Source organism: Nerophis ophidion, linkage group LG04, assembly GCF_033978795.1.
Source record: "Nerophis ophidion isolate RoL-2023_Sa linkage group LG04, RoL_Noph_v1.0, whole genome shotgun sequence".
NCBI lineage: Eukaryota > Metazoa > Chordata > Actinopteri > Syngnathiformes > Syngnathidae > Nerophis > Nerophis ophidion.
In genome coordinates, this window is record NC_084614.1 from 31,505,615 (window position 1) to 31,523,001 (window position 17,387).

A 17,387-nucleotide genomic window follows, 5' to 3' on the forward strand; every position below is an offset into this window, starting at 1 on the left:
CACCATTACATGTTATCTTGACCACAAGGAAATGTTTTACGTTTAGAAAAACATCATAATAATATTTAATGCGTCTTATAATCCGGTGCGCCTTATATATGAAAAGGATATTTAAAAAAAATAAACCTTTCATCGTCAGTGCCCCTTATAATCCGGTGCACCCTATGGTCCGGAAAATACGAGACATGTATTTCTTATGTGTGGCTGCTATCTACTGGTCACACTTATCATTACACCATTTACCAAATAAAATGGCTTCGAGTGAAAGGATTTTAGCTGCGCCTTATAGTCCAAAAATACGGTAAAGACAGTCCCTATCTTTTCTGCATGGTAATTTAAACACGGTCCCTCACTGATGGTAGTCACTTCCCTCCCCCTTCTCTCTCTCTCTCTCTCTCTCTCTCTCTCTCTCTCTCTCTCTCTCTCTCTCTCTCTCTCTCTCTCTCTCCATCTCCATGCACCCAGCTGTAGATCTGATGATGGGAGGAGGGAGGACAGTGATGGAAATAAGAGAGCGGGAGCAGAGGATATAGGATAGGAAGCAAAGAAGCAAGTGAGTGCAGGGCAGGAATGTGTTGGGTCGCATCCAGCAGCATCTTTGGAGCCAGTGGAGTGAGCATGGAGCAGGAGAGATTCAATGCGGAAACAGCCTGGCCTGATCAATGCCAGGCAGATTCAATCAGAGCTGGATACTGTAAATGCAAGAGTTTCACTTCTTTTAACCCTCTATGTTACTTTGGGACTCTAGAGGACACAGAGCCAAGGTTGGAAACTTAGGTCATCATATTTGGACGTAACGCAGGTATGATAGCAAAGCAGAATACGCTTCTTTGTTTAAAGTGTTTTTCTTGTTTTACTTACATATACCGTTTGTCACTTAATAATTCAAGTAATGGACACCCTAATGAATACAACCTACAGGGATTAATGATGACGTGTTGTTTTTGCACTTTTGACATGGCTTGACGGCGGGATGAAGACGAGGGTGAGGATGAGAGGAGCCTTGTCAGAACGTGTTTGTGTAAAAGTTATGCCATGCATAACAACACATGCAAGTAGGGCTGCAACTAACAATTATTTTGACACCTGATTAGTCAATAATTATCTTAACAATTAGTCGACCAGTTGGATACTAAAGCGTATACATATTTATTGGCTCTAATTGTTCCATTGACTTAGTTTAGTTTAGTCTTCATTTGAAGGGACAATGCACAGAAACATTAAGCTCAAAGACAGATATGTTCTGATCCAGATTATAGCTAAATAGCTATTTTTCATCTGCAGTCCCTGGCTACCTATATTTAAGACATACAAAAATCATGCAGTAAAATTATACCATAGTACGTATTCAAATTAGGAAAAGTCATAAAATGCCCTTTCATTGACGCATACTTTATACAATACAACCACATATCTTTTACATCATAACACAGACAATACATGCTCGTGTTCACATCTGTCATCATTTGTAAAAACAGCCATTATTTTAACACACACACCTCACAGCTTTCAACAAAATGTTCTCATGCATAAATATTAGGGCTGTGAATCTTTGGGTGTCCCACGATTCGATTCAATATCGATTCTTGGGGTCACGATTCGATAATATATCGATTTTTTCGATTCGATTCGATTCGATTCTCGATTCAAAAACGATATTTTCCCGATTCAAAACGATTCTGTATTCATTCAATACATAGGATTTCAGCAGGATCTACCCCAGTCTGCTGACATGCCAGCAGAGTAGTAGATTTTTTTTATTTTTTTTAAGATTTTATAATTGTAAAGGTCAATGTTTTATCAACTGATTGCAATAATGTAAATTTGTTTTAACTATTAAACGAACCAAAAATATGACTTATTTTATCTTTGTGAAAACATTGGACACAGTGTGTTGTCAAGCTTATGAGATGCGATGCAAGTGTAAGCCACTGTGACACCATTGTTCTTTTTTATTATTTTTATAAATGTCTAATGATAATGTCAGTGAGGGATTTTTAATCACTGCTATGAAATTATGATTAATATCGATACTGTTGTTGATAATATTCATTTTTGTTTCATTACTTTTGGTTTGTTCTGTGTCGGGTTTGTCTCCTCTCAATTGCTCTGTTTATTGCAGTTCTGAGTGTTGCTGGGTCTGGTTTGGTTTTGGAATTGGATTGCATTGTTATGGTATATTGCTGTGTAGTGGTTTGTTGGATTAATAAAAAATATATATAACAATAAAATAAAATACCCCCAAAAAAAAAAATCGATTTTTTAAAAATGAGAATCGATTCTGAATCGCAGAACTTAAACAATTCGATTTGTATTCGAATTGATTTTTTCCCACACCCATAATAAATATAATACACATTAGGTTGACATGTCAAACATAGTGCCCACCTCAATGAATTCGAAATGCAGCTTAAGTTATTTTAGGCATGTGCGGACTAACAACAAAGATGACTAATAATTCATAAACATTTATTTATACTGTAATTGTGCTGCTCATTCAGTTGTTACAAAAATTTAAATGACTATTAAAATGTTGTCCATTTAAAAGAAAGTAGAGGAAATGTGTTAAAAAAAAATATTAACCTTGTTTATGTCTTTAAAAATCAGTTAAAATAGCAGCAATAAAAACAAACAAAGCACAAAATCTAACCTCCTCAAAAAGCATTATGTGATGTTTAAAAAGCTGCACACTGTTATTTTGACTATTCAATAACTCTTGGCATTGTTAGCACTTTGACAGACTCAATGTGTAGATCTGTATCTTTGATTAATTCTTAAAATGTTGGCTATTTAATAGATTGTATGTTTAATCTCATGATACCTACGCATTGGTACCTAATGTCTCTTGGTGTGTGTACGTGCGAGCGATTGTTAAAGTGCCTTTTTTTTTACGGCTTTGCAAATCGACGCTGCTTTAAAACATACTTTAATGGATGTAGACAAAGTTTAGCTGGCTGACCTTCGCTAAAATGATAGTTAAAGTTATTTTTCACATAAATTTGTCTCATCACTCTTGTTAGCTAGCTAGCAAGGTAGAAGCTAACAGTAGTCTTTTTCATTATTAAAAAAACATTTTTTTTTATCCATCCTTTTCCTACCGCTTATTCCCTTTGGGGTCGCGGGGGGCGCTGGTGCCTATCTCAGCTACAATCGGGCAGAAGGCGGTCTACACCCTGGACAAGTCGCCACCTCATCGCAAAATATTTATTTAAAAAAATAAAGAAATAAAAAAAGAGACTACTTTTAGCTATTTAAGTTATGTGGAAAATAACTAACTATTATTTTAGCCAAGGTCAGCCAGCTAAACTTTGGCTACATCAATTAAAGTATGTTAGTCTTACCAAAGCCCTGCGATGAGGTTGTGACTTGTCCAGGGTGTAGACCGCCTTCCACCGGAATGCAGCTGAGATAGGCTCCGGCGACACCCCGCCACCCCCAAAAGGGACAAGCAGTAGAAAATGGATGGATGGATATTCTTACCGAGGCTGTGTCAGCATCCTCCCTCCAAATGTCTGACATCATGTCTCTGCTATAAATGCTCGCGTATCACAGATTCACTGCCATAAAAACAAAGTCCGTGTTGCAAAATAAGCAAGATATCCATGTTTTTAACAAGAAAAACAGGAAATACCCTCACACTTTACATGTTATCACGGACAAACGTTTTTCCGAGTGACCCACTTCCGGCCCGAAAAACACGAATGACGATGTCACGACTAATGTCGACAAATATAACTGTCTGCGACAAATTTTATTGTCGACTGATCATTGTAGCCCTACTTGCAAGCTTATATTCCATTCGTACTTCTAACTTTAACATCAAATATTCGCTCATATGCAAAGCGTTGTGTTGTCCACTTGCCCAGGGTTCAAATTAGACACATACACACACTAAAACTGCACCATCTCAAAATATGTTACATCCTAATAAATTCTGACCAAGCTTAATGAAGTTTGTACTGTTAGCATCACTGTGGGCCCTTATCCAAGATGGTCATACTGTGGACTGCAAGCAGCCAACCATGAAGGCAAGCGGGTTCTCCATAAGGGCTGCATGAGCGCCAGTAGCTTATTTTGTCAATAAATTATTCTGTTTGGTGTCAGATAAATGAGATGTGTGCATTAGTTTGAAATGATAATACAACATTAACTTGTTTCTACAGTAATAGCAACACTAGATTAATAGCATGTCAAGTTGAAAATATGGGCTACAATCGGAGTGACTTTCTGTGGGTACAATATCCACTAACTCACAGTGCAGTCATTTTCCAGTCTTAAAAAATATGCCGTGTGGTATTCGGTTGTCAAGGGTCAGTATTTTTCAGTGACTGGCATAGTCACATTTTTTAATAACTTTGGTAATGTGTTGGTCAATAAGCAGTAATACATGAAACCTTCAAAAACACTTTGTTCAAATATGACACAAGAAGCAATACCACTTTGGTGCAAATATGCATGGAAATAAAGGACAAAATAATAGCTTAAGGAGAGACTGGATAAACAGAAATATAATTCGGCAAGATTATTTTATATTTTTCTTAGAGTCATCTATAGTGGTATAACAAAAGCTTCATACTTATTTCCCACTCCTTACAAGTGAAGGACCGTAAGTGTTTATTCGTCACTGCGAGACAGTATAGTCCGACTAAAAGTGGACTACATTATGGATTATATTTGTATTTTTTTTAGAATGACCTCTCAGTGAATTACAATTGCATTTACATGCTTCATTTTAAAATGTATTGAACACATAAACCGAGCAGTTTTATGTTCTACATGTTTTCCCCTTACTATACCGATAATGAACTTTAAGGGGCACTGCACTTTCTTGGGAATTTTTCCCATCATTTACAATTCTTATGTGAGACACATGTCTTTGGTTCTATACATTCTAATTAGTGAAAAACTGCTAGCAACAAGTGGCTAACAATGCATGTAATGGCCTGCCTATAAAGTCCACTAAAAATAATCCAACAACTTCCAACAGTGCTCCATTTTCAAGCAGTGACCATATTAACCGCGCTATAGGTATAGACTACATTGCGTGGCACAGAGCCTTGCTTACAAAGACACTCACATTACTCCACCGGTCTCTTGCAAGGTATGAGATAGCTATTGAGCTGCTGCATAATCGCTGAGTTCGGAAAAAGATAGATTATAAATTATACCTGACACATGTATAGGAGAAAGTTGTAGCCCTAAGCTGAGAAGTTGGTCAACTTTGGAATTTAACTCAAACCCCAAAACACAGCAAGATGATCGCTACATCTCAGCATTTCTGTATGAGGAGTAAGGATTATGCTGAATTCACCAGCTAAATGGGGAGCACAAGTTTAGTGCTGAGAGATACAACCATCCCAGGGAGAGGGGACATTCTAAGTGACTATTTTGCTACACGATGGCTTGGAGTTTCACTCTACAGTAGTTGATCCGCTTAGCGCTCAGCTTCACAAACTTGTAGCTCATCTCCCGTATATTCAGGCTAAAAAATATAAGGTTCTGGATCATCATTTACCGCAAAGTTTTTGTCGCCTTTGGCTCCCACAAGGTCTGTCATGATTAGTGGTAGTTGTTGACAGAAATAGCGTTTGTTGCAATGCTTGCTGTGAAATTAATGCACCCAGGAAAGATGTTACAATAATTCTAAAATTACCAGAATACTGTAAATAATACTGTACATTTTTTAATATATGTGACTGATACCTGCTACATACTTACAGCATGTATATAAAATGTTGTCTGAGTTTTTGGTCAATCCCCATTATCTGTTTTGTTAGCCGCCTTTTGCTAGCAGGATTTTATTATTTAGAAAAAGAAAAAAGAGAAAGAATTGTGTTCTGGCCTCGCAGAGTGATTGTGGATTACAGGCAAAAAAAAAGTGAATTTCCCCTTTAATGCCGAGATAATCCATCCATTTTCTACCGCTTATTCCTTGAACCATAATGATGCCGTTCCTACTGTTACACGGCTATGAGTCATTTATTTTTTCTTAACTTTTGCGTCTCAATGCAAACGTCCTCCTACTTTATCTTCTATTGACAATTTAAGCGACGCCTGTTGTTCATGTTGATTTTGTCACCAGTGATCCCAGTCGTTTGTGTTTGTGCATGTTTTAAGAAAGACTATGTTTCGCAATTTACCGATAGTTAGGGAATCCTCCGCTTTTGCATTTGATTGGCGTCAGACTAAAAGCCATTCATTGGCATCTATTGCCTCGTTATTGTGCACCAACATTTCTGCTCGCTTCAGTGTGGTGCAAAAATACCCCAGAAATGTCACTATTGTTCTCAGTTCAACTTTCACATGACGCATCAACTCCTATGAGTTTATTTAGACAACTCAATCCTAAAGTTCATAACAAAACAGTTAATAGGAATATCCTTTTGACTCTGGTATTTATTCACCACGTAATTCTTCCACATGTCTCTCCATTTAAGCTTCTATTCACTCTTGCACTTTCAGATGTATTACACAGTTGAGAAAATCTCAATTGAGTCGTGCAACGTTGGAATCAATCAACCAGAGGATGGGGAGAAGAGCGGCTGACCTGACCACTCCAGTTCCCGTTTTGGGTGTCCCAGCCTTGATAGGAGCGCCTGGTTGGAGAACAACAGAGGGCGACACATCCGTAGGAGCACTACTGCAAACGTGGGGTCTTCAGCGCTGCAGTGTTGCTGTTCAGACGTCCCCAGGGATACGCCGGGCACCTATCCAGCGTTGTGCACAGCTCACGGATAAACTCCACACGCGATCAATTCACAATGCCCAAGCATCCAAGAGCTACATTACAAAGGACTACAAAGAGATACTACTGCTAACAAAGGGTGACAAGGAAGAATGGGCAAAGAGTGTGGACTCCAAGAGTAAAAAGGAAGTGACTTTCCAAGCACTTGTAGGGGAGGCCTTAGGGGATATTGTGTGCAGTCAAGATAACAGTTCTTGCTTTTCCAGAACAATCGAGACTAACCCACATTTTGCAGGAACTGTAACCAATGTGGGCCCAAAACTAAAACCGACAGTGCGCTACACCAACGGTAGTGTGGTTGATTCCGAAGCAATAGGTGGCATTAGTATCGAAAATGGTGAAACTACCCCAACTCACGGAGCAGACCAAACAAGAGTACACAGCCATTATAGAAAGCAGTCTAGAAAGATGCTGCTGTTTTCCGCTCCTCGATATTTGAGTGCATCACAACAAATATGCAACCACTGTGGGGGGAGACAGTCCTTAACAGCAGGAGTTGAGATTTCAGGGAAGAAAAGTGTAACTGCTCCTGTTTGCCAAGCAGAGATACATTTTAAGTCAGCCCATGACTTGCTCTCGGCCGGCAAACATCTTATTCAGTTACCATATGAGACAAACATCCAACCAAGCAACCATCAACCCTGTGAGAGGGCCACCCACATAGACAAAGAGACAAGCCATCCACAAGTATTACATCTTGAAGAAGAAGTATTAAGACATAGAAAAACACGGCACCCTGCGTGCCCGGTCCATTCAAATAATGGCCACTTTTTGTCGGAGAGACATGCCATGGAATCAACCCAACCACAAACCATGCATGCAGATGCAATCACTAAAGCCACTATTAAAACAAACGAAAATCAAAGTCTAGAATCGTTGCCTCTTGACAGCAAAACCCCCAAAACAGGAAGTCTCCCTTCAACTCCTCTTATGGCCACAGCAACCAAATCAAACTACCCACACTCACAGGCTAATACTAAACACATCCATGAATCCGGTGTCTTGCAAAATGTGTGTGTGTCCATTCATGCGACTCAAGAAAAGACTCCTAATTTTTACACAACAGCAACAGGAAACTTGCACGGTGTTAGCATCCCTAAAACTGTTCAAACTTTTGCTAGTGCCCTCATGTCCACAGAAGGAAATTGTCAACATGAAAACACAACTCCGAACCTGGCTCATGCAGCACGAGAAAAAAACCCTAAATATTGCTCACAAGGGTCACTTCAATATCCCACCAGATTTTTAGAACTTAATGAATCTAAATTAGGTCCATCGCATACCTTGTCTGATTTAACTCATACACTGCAAGAAAAATTAAGTTCTTACAGCACTGTTGTCCAAAATAGTCCTGGTATACTTGATGTGGATTCCAATGGAACAAATACAAGTAGCAAACATAATCCTAAACGTTTGGACGCAAAAATTCAGCCAGGCTCCTCAAATTCTGAATTAACACTAAAAACAGCATCACTAAGTGCACTATCTTGTGTAACCCTTGATTCTAAATCTGGGATGTCAGCTCCCATCTCTACAACTACTAATTATGCTTTGTACAGAAACACAGCCCTGAGGAGCTCTTCATCTCTTCATCCTCTATCTACACTGAAAGAAAAGCAAAACAACTCTCATGCATCATGCAATTCTTTACTTAAAATGAGCAACATGTCACATGAATCTTCACTTCTTCACAATGCATCGCCAAAAAAGCCTTGGCACACACAGGCAACTGACATCATAACTAGTGAACCTGCTTTACGTGTTTTTCCTAGTTGGAAAAACATGTCAGAAACAGCTCAGATTGCATTGTCCAGCCTGTCAAACATGTCCAAACATCATAACAAAAGCAGTCATCTGTCAAATGTGATACAAAACCATCAGACAAACAGTTTAAACAGTGAACTGCCTGCTGACGCAAAGCTATTGAATGGTGATCGGGGTAATGAAATTGTTTGGAGTGATTCAAAAAATCATCCAGGCATATCACAGGTGACGAACCTGCAAACTAGGATACGCACACTTAAGTCAAACAGCTCTCAGCTGCAGGGTTGTAGTAAGATAAAACAACAAATGGATGCACAATATCAAGGAAGCATGATAAACGAACATGAGGGACAGTGTGCTACATACCCACCAGGAATAACAGCCCAGCAGATGGATTCAAATACAAAACAGTTTGCCTTGGGCATATCACCCATGCATGCAAGGACTGAGCCTGAATCCAAAGCAGATAAACAGAAGCATCCAAATGATCCAGCAGTCTCTGTCACAGCAAAGAGGAGTTATGAGCCCATTCTTGCAAAACAGGCAATCACAGGTGCACATGATGGCCGATCTGAGTCCAACACATCATCGGTACAAGAACCTCACGCAGGCCCAAAGTTATCTTTAATTGCAGCAGGACTCTGCTGCAGTGAAGGGGAACTTGCTTCCCTTCAATGCAGTGAGGATGAGGCAATCCTGAGCCGGGATTCAGAATGCAGCCCTGCTGCCCCCAAGCTGGACCCAGAGGGCGCCATCTTGACTCATTCCCACCCGACTGAAGCAGCCATGTTGCTGCCTGCTTCCCCACAGTGCAGTAAATCAGCATCCATACAGCAGAGGCTTGATAGTGTGGAGGCCAGTCTGGCAGCCAACAAGGACAGGATTACTACCTTGTTACACATCATCCATGACCTGGAGGCCAGCCACAGTACTGCCAATGGGTAAGAGGGAATGTGTGTGTGCCTGCCATAGAAGAGTGTGCATGTACAGTATTTCCCATTGTACTGGAATGTGGTGGTAAAATGCACAGCACAGTGTGTATGCATCGTCCGGACATTTCTGCAGACAGCTCGTTAGATCACCTCTACTGGAACTAATAAATGCATTTAAAGAAAATAAGTAAGTAAAAATGTTCATTATTCTACCTTGTTAAATATGAAGGCTCACTTGGTCAAGGCTATTCAACTAGCGGCCCAGGGCCACATCAGACCCAGGAAAGAGACCAAACCGACCCCCGAGTTCAGTTCAAAACTAAGGAGACAAACATTTTTGCAGCAAATTCCAGCTGCAAAAGATACTTGCATTGAAATTTCACAGTGGCGTGAAGTGTTTTACATAACTGAAACATTCCTCAAGACACCCTTTTAAGTCCTTTCCTTTTTTACACTTACACATTTTTCCGTAATGTGATTTATGTAACTAAGGTGTTGCAGTAGCTTCTTTTCTTCAGATGCAGTCTGCTGACATTTTTTCAACGTCTTTGTTTATACTAGTGGTGTTCCTCAAGGTTCCATTTTAGGTCTTCTCTCTTCCAATTATTCAACTGGTGTTCAGTTAAAAAAACTTGTGACTCACATTTTTGCTGCAGATTCTTAAAAACACGAGTGCTTCATAGAGACGATCTTTGTTTTCTGTAATGCTGACAAAATAAATGGACCAAAATCACATGTCTACTTTAGAGAACGCTAACTAATAGTAGTTAACTTTCTGGAAATGTATGCCCCAAAACAATTTAGTTGAATCTCCCTGGGCTATGTTCTCTGTATAGCGTATTTATTTTTAAGAGTCCTGCAGTGCTGTATGACACAAGTCTTATTCCAATGGTAACAGCAAAAGTTGTCTCAAGGTGAAAAAGGAACTTTGTGAAAGGTTGTGTATAAGAATTTACGGAATGTCACTGTAAACATAAATTGCTGGCATATTCAGTAATTACTGTAACAATCGATAATATGGCATGTATTTACCGTAATTTAACCAGTCAAGATTTTTGGGAATGGGAATATGCAGTTACATTTGTGTTTACATAACTGGAGTCAATGGTGGTTTTCCCAAGGCATTGTTCCCCAGGGGACGCTGCAGGGAAACAAAAAAAACGGTTCATATTTATTGTGCTCAATGCCCAGTGCCAATAAAGCCAAACACTAAGAGATGATCAGTGATTATTATCACTAGTCGATGTTTCTATCAATGTAACAAAGAAGTGGGGGGCTTATGGGGGGTCTCACACAGGGTGCTGTTGAAGCTACAGTAGAACACCACTGAATTAAAAATTAAAAAAAAAAAATATTATAATAAAAAATCAACTCCAGATTTAAAAAAAAATATTTTTCCATTTTGCGATGTATCACAAATTTACACATATATGTATAAGTGTGCCAGACTACTTGAAATACTGTTTATTTTTAGCAGAACGCCCAATACAAAAATGATTGATGATTAAAAATGATGTCAATATCTTGTAGTGCAGTGGTTCTCAAATGGGGGTACGCGTACCCCTGGGTGTACTTGAAGGTATGGCAAGTGGTACGTGAGATTTTTTTTTAAATATTCTAAAAATAGCAACAATTCAAAAATAATTTAGAAATATATTTATTGAATAACACTTCAACAAAATATGAATGTAAATTCATAAACTGTGAAAAGAAATGCAACAATGCAATATTCAGTGTTGACAGCTAGATTTTTTGTGGACATGTTCAATAAATATTGATGTTAAAGATTTCTTTTTTTTTGTGAAGAAATGTTTAGAATTAAGTTCATGAATCCAGATGGATCTGTATTACAATCCCCAAAGAGGGCACTTTAAGTTGATTACTTCTATGTGTAGAAATCTTTATAATTGAATCACTTGTTTATTTTTCAACAAGTTTTTAGTTATTTTTATATCTTTTTTTCAAAATAGTTCAAGAAAGACCACTACAAATGAGCAATATTTTGCACAATTTAATAAATCAGAAACTGATGACATAGTGCTGTATTTCACTTCTTTATCTCTTTATTTTTCAACCAAAAATCCTTTGCTCTGATTAGGGGTACTTGAATTAAAAAAATGTTCACAGGGGGTACATCACTGAAAAAAGGTTGAGAACCACTGGTGTGATGTAACTTCTGGGAGTCCAATTATTTAACTCCAAATCACCTCTGAGCCAGATAGCAGCCGTTATAGTTGGTTGCTAGCAATGTGTCTCTGTCAATCATTCTCATCCCACATGGACTGTTAATATGTTGTGACTGTCTGAGGTCATATTTGAGAATGTACAAACTGTTTCATGCCATACAATTGATAGGTGACAAAAGCACATGTTTAAGGTTGGAAAGTTTTGCTGATTTATTATACACTTGTTTTTTTCGTGTTTTTTTTATAGAAGGCGATGCTTCAAGACAGGACAGGATCTAAAAAACTGTTCAACTTGCCAAAAGACTGCCTGTATTGTCTACAGGTGAGTAGTTTTAGGCTTTTAAGTGGTCAGGGGAGCTCATGAATGCAACGCTTAAACACATTACACATGACCAACATATGAACGTACAACTCTGTTACAGTTAAGAGTAAACAGGTAACAATACATCTAGTCTCGTATTTTAGACGTAAACTTCAGGTAATTAACTACAAGTAGTCCTTTGTATTTGATTTTTTTGTGTTCTGACATTTTGTAGTTACAAATGAATTGATTAAAAACATAATTGTGTTACAAAAAACCTTGATATTTGCTTGAGAACCAGTAAGAGTGTGTGCACTAGAGATGCGTGGATAGGCAATTATATCATCCGCATCCGGATCACGAAAGTCGTCATCCATCCGCCGTCCACCCGAACCAACATTTTATCAGGACCGTACCCGCCCGCTGAAATACATCAGAAGTTGTCCGCCTTTACCACTCACAGAGCTATTTAAACCTGTTTCACAGAGTAATGATGACAATTGGAGCCGCTAACGTTCCCGCGACTACTCAATAGCGTTCATCCTGATTACAAGAATACGGGCGTGCTGTGAAGCCATTACCCTAGACACCTTCAACAACATGTACGAACCGATTGTTGGTCCAGCAACATGTTGTGTGCAGCTTCCGCAATCACATGTTCAAGATTGAAAGGCATACTGGGTGATATAGAGTACACTGATGGTTGCGATATAAACAACTTTAACACTTACTAATATGTGCCACGCTGTGAAGCCACACCCAACAAGATTGCCAAACACATTTCGGGAGAACATCCTCACAGTAACACAACATAAACGCAACACAACAAATACCCATAATCCTTTGTATCCGTGATACCCCCAAATATATTTTACACCCCCTTGGGGGGGCGGTTTGGTGTGGTTTGCTGCTAGCGGGGTGTATAAAATAGTCAGGAAGTGTCATGAATACAAAGGATTATGGGTATTTGTTGTGTTGCGTTTATGTTGTGTTACTGTGAGGATGTTCTCCCGAAATGTGTTTGTCGTTCTTAATTGGTGTGGCTTCACAGTGTGGCGCATATTATTAAGAGTGTTAAAATTGTTTATTGTTAATATCACAACCATTAGTGTACTCTGTGTCACCCAGTATGCCTTGCAGTCGTGTGTGTGTTGTCGCGGAAGCCACACATAACATGATGCTGGACTGACAAGCAGATCGTACATGTTGTAGTAGGCGACAAAGCCAATGGCTTCATAGCACGCCCTAATACTTATTATCTGGGTGATTACCGGCAGTCATTCAGGAGAATAATAGCGTCTCTTATTGTCTCAGGAGAATAATAGCGTCTCTTATTGTCTTCTTCGCTTTATGACACGGGTCTTCAATGGTACTTTGAATGGCAAAGGATACTGATCACAGAACCATCCATATCAAATATTTCCGGATGGTTCAGCCGCCACCCGCCCGAATCTAATTAAAATCTATTTTTTCGTCATGTCAACCACCCGACCCGCGGTTTATCCGCGGACTCCGCGGATGAGACCGCAAACCGCGCATCTCTAGTGTGCACTGAAAGAATACGGTAGCCTGTGCACCACACACAAAGCAAGAATACAGTGTGTACCTTTACCTCACGTGAGACCCACCAGGCATTCTTCCATCACTAAAGCTACGCTGAGTAGGGATAACGTAATTTTTAAAGTAAACTTTTTGCTCTTCATTGTGTCTCCCAAGTATAATGCATACTTTTGTGGTAGCAGCACACAAAAAAAAAGGAAAGTGAAGTGAAATTACACATCAACTAGTGTTGAAATCAACTTTGGTTGCATGCCTGGTCTGAGCTGATTGTTGTGGTCTCATCATTGCCCAAACTAGCAATGATCTTCCAGTGTGTAAACAGACCTTATATGTAAATATACAGTAAGTAAGGAGTTTTTTTTAGTATTGGTTTATTTAATTATTGTATTTAATATTTTCACTTCTGTGTTATATGCTTATCTCTTTCATGTGTTCTGTGTGATTTAGACGTTAATTACGTCCACCAGGAGGTTATGTAAGAGTTAGTTAATAAAATAACTAAAAGTTATGAGCGGATTTTCATTAAACTTTCAGGAAAGGACCAACTGATCTGCATAATTGCTGCTGTTACCTTACATTTTCGCTTCTGTGTGTGTTTGGGTGTGTATGCCAACAACCCAAAACTAACATAGATAGTAAAGAAAGACAAGTGTTCACTTTGTTTTTTCATTTCCCTAAAGATAATTGAAAAAATTATCGGCAGATTTTCATCTAAATTTCAGGACATGTCAAAAATGAGAAAAGGAAAAAATGATTACATTTTGGGGCAGATCCCGATTACTATTTGGATTCAGGACATTTAACCATTGATGAATAGGGCCTGGTGGGGGTCTACGGTTTCATTTCATTCTTGTATTTACTTGTTTTATTACTGTATTATATATGTCCTTCACAGAGGTGGGTAGTAACGCGTTACATTTACTCCGTTACATTGACTTGAGTAACTTTGGGAATAAATTGTACTTCTAAGAGTAGTTTTAATGCAACATACTTTTATTTTTACTTGAGTATATGTTTATAGAGAAGAAACGCTACTTTTACTCCGCTCCATTTATTTACATTCAGCTCACTACTTTTTTTTATCAATCTGATAATGCACGTTTTGTTTGTTTTGGTTTGTCAGACTGACTTTCAAAGTAGGATCCATCACATGCTTGCGTTTCACCAATCAAATGCAGTCACTGGTGACGTTTCACTCCGTTTCACCAATCAAACAGCGCCAGGTGGTCACATGATTAACTGCACTTTTTTTTTTAAATAAATCTTTATTTATAGATTTCAACTTTTACAAACAGATTAAAATAATAATCAAAGTAAGTACGAAAACAATACAAAACAGTATAAAAACCATACAAAACAGCGCCAGGGTTTTTTAAATTCAAAGTAACTAAAATAGGATGCAAAAAATATATATATATGAAATAAACAAAGTGCAAAGCCATAGACTCAATCAAACTCAGTAAATACATTAAATTTGGAATACAGCATCATCGTTTTCACAGCTTTTTGGTTGTTAGAGGTAGAGTGTTTTGATGCAGAGTTCTACATCTTTTTTAAAGGCACAAAAAACAGGTTGGGTATTGAGAAACTTACATTTATGAATATAAAACTTAGCCAATAGTATAATGAGGATGCAAAGGTAAAATTCAGAGCCAGGAATATCTCTTAAGCAACTAAAAAAATAACATATATTACAGTGTAAAAGTAAATATATATTATTTAATATATGTTATTTTTTTAGTTGCTTAAGAGATATTCCTGGCTCTGAGTTTGTTCATAGCTATTTTTATGTTTTTGTGCATTACTTGTTGCCGTCATCATTAAACAAACAGGTTACTCATCAGTTACTCAGTATTTGAGTAGTTTTTTCACAACATACTTTTTACTTCTACTCAAGTAAATATTTGGGTGACTACTCCTTACTTTTACTTGAGTAATACATCTCTAAAGTAACAGTACCCTTACTTGAATACAATTTCTGGCTACTCTACCCACCTCTGGTCCTTCATGTGTTCTCTGTACAGTGTGAGTGGTTTAAGCATTAACTTAGGTATCAGTTCCAACTTCTACTAAAACTCAATTTAAATCACAATCTAAAAACATATTAATTTGTTATCTGAGGACAGAATGTCTGAAGCCTTTTTGTCATTTTCTACAAATCTGGCTATATATCTTTTTGAACACCTATTCCAACACAGCAAAGAACAAGCAGTGCATTAAAAATGTATAGACATAGACAAAATGTATTGATACACAAGGGAAATTGTTCAACACAGGATGAAAAGGGTAAGGATGGACAGGATAAAGCAGGTACAAAGTACACAAAAAATTGACCACAGTAGCAATATAAAATATAACATATATGTAATATTTTCATATAATATATATATATATATATATATATATATACAGTACACACTATATATATATATATATACAGTACACTATATATATATATATATATATATATATATATATATATATATACATATATATATATATGAAGAGTTCATATGCAAAAGCAGATAAATCCATTTTGACCGATTCTGTATATTGACGATATTCTGCCTGCTGGTGTTGCCGGTACATGTACAAGCGTACAATGGTTTATTTAATATCAACATACGCAAGTCATGAAAGCCTAAACTTTTAAGAAATGCTGATGTAATGAATGGCTTTCAAGTAAGAGTGTTTGATGTGGTTTTAGGTCAAAAGCAGATATATCCAAATTATGATATGTCGCAAAAACAGATATCTCCAAAATTGTTTTCTTTGCGGTCGTTATTTCGCATAATATTCAATATAAAGATAGAGAGAAAAACAGAACGTGAAATGTATCGAAAGCCACATTTCAACGTAACAACTTTTCACATTTCTTTACTTCATTATTTAACAGTTTCGATCCCTTGGTACGCATAAATCTAGCTGTCCCTGCGAACATTGTTTTTTCGTACTTGCTAACCGGACATGCTTTTTTTGGAACTGTGACCTCACATATTACCTTGTGCTTTCAGCACAAAATGAAAAAACAAAAAAAACAGTGTTGCAATGAAGACAATGTTTTATTAATAAAACAAGCACAAATGCTCAACCTGGTTTGCCTATCAAAAACACTCCTGTGCAGATAACAGCTCACTCATCATCGCTATCGACATTAGCTCCATGCTCGACAACATCGTTTAACGCAGCGGTGTAAAACTCACGGACACGCGTGCTAGCGCCAACATCAAATAACTTCAACAGGTCAGTTTTTTTCGCTGGCTTAACAGTGTTCACAGGAGAAGCTTCCAAATTATTCATGCGTGGATAACAACACTGAGTGAGTCCGTGCGCGACCCCATTTTGTTTGTCACGTGATCCCGTACTGCAGCGCTGGTTGGGCAAACGGATATATCGGCTTTTGTGGTAGATGATCCATGGCGCTTATCTGCTCTTGCAATAAATCGCTGAACTAAATGACGTTAAAAGCGGCATTTGTCCACATTTGCAAACAAATTGATTTTGGTATACCACAATAGAAGTGGCGGACTATATATTACCGAGGCTGGGCTAAACTTTATCAAAATGGCGTTTATCGGTTTTTGCGTATGAACTCTTCATATATATATATATATATATATATATATATATATATATATATATATATATATATATATATATATATATATATATATGTATATATATGTCTTGATTGGATAATCCAGAGAATAGTGCTCGATACCGTGGTAGAGCGCAATATGTAGGTGTGGGAAAAATCACAAGACTACTTCGTCTCTACAGAACTGTTTCATGAGGGGTTCCCTCAATCATCAGGAGATTTTGAAAATCCCTCAATCATCAGGAGATTTTGAAAATCTCCTGATGATTGAGGGAACCCCTCATGAAACAGTTCTGTAGAG

The 17,387-nt window shown here is 37.9% G+C and overlaps 1 protein-coding gene across 2 annotated transcripts in view; it reads left to right on the plus strand.

Moving 5' to 3' along the window:
• The first annotated feature begins 553 nt into the window (after window positions 1-553).
• The window catches only part of LOC133551280 (retrovirus-related Pol polyprotein from type-2 retrotransposable element R2DM), a 28,221-nt gene continuing 11,387 nt past the window's right edge, over window positions 554-17,387 (plus strand). For both annotated transcript variants that reach the window (XM_061897834.1, XM_061897833.1), the window contains exons 1-3: window positions 554-802; window positions 6,463-9,450; window positions 11,875-11,949. Coding sequence is in view for 1 of the 2 variants with exons in the window: in XM_061897833.1 (XP_061753817.1) it covers window positions 6,527-9,450; window positions 11,875-11,949 (2,999 nt within the window). In the remaining variant the exon portion in view is untranslated. The remainder of the gene's footprint in view (window positions 803-6,462; window positions 9,451-11,874; window positions 11,950-17,387) is intronic.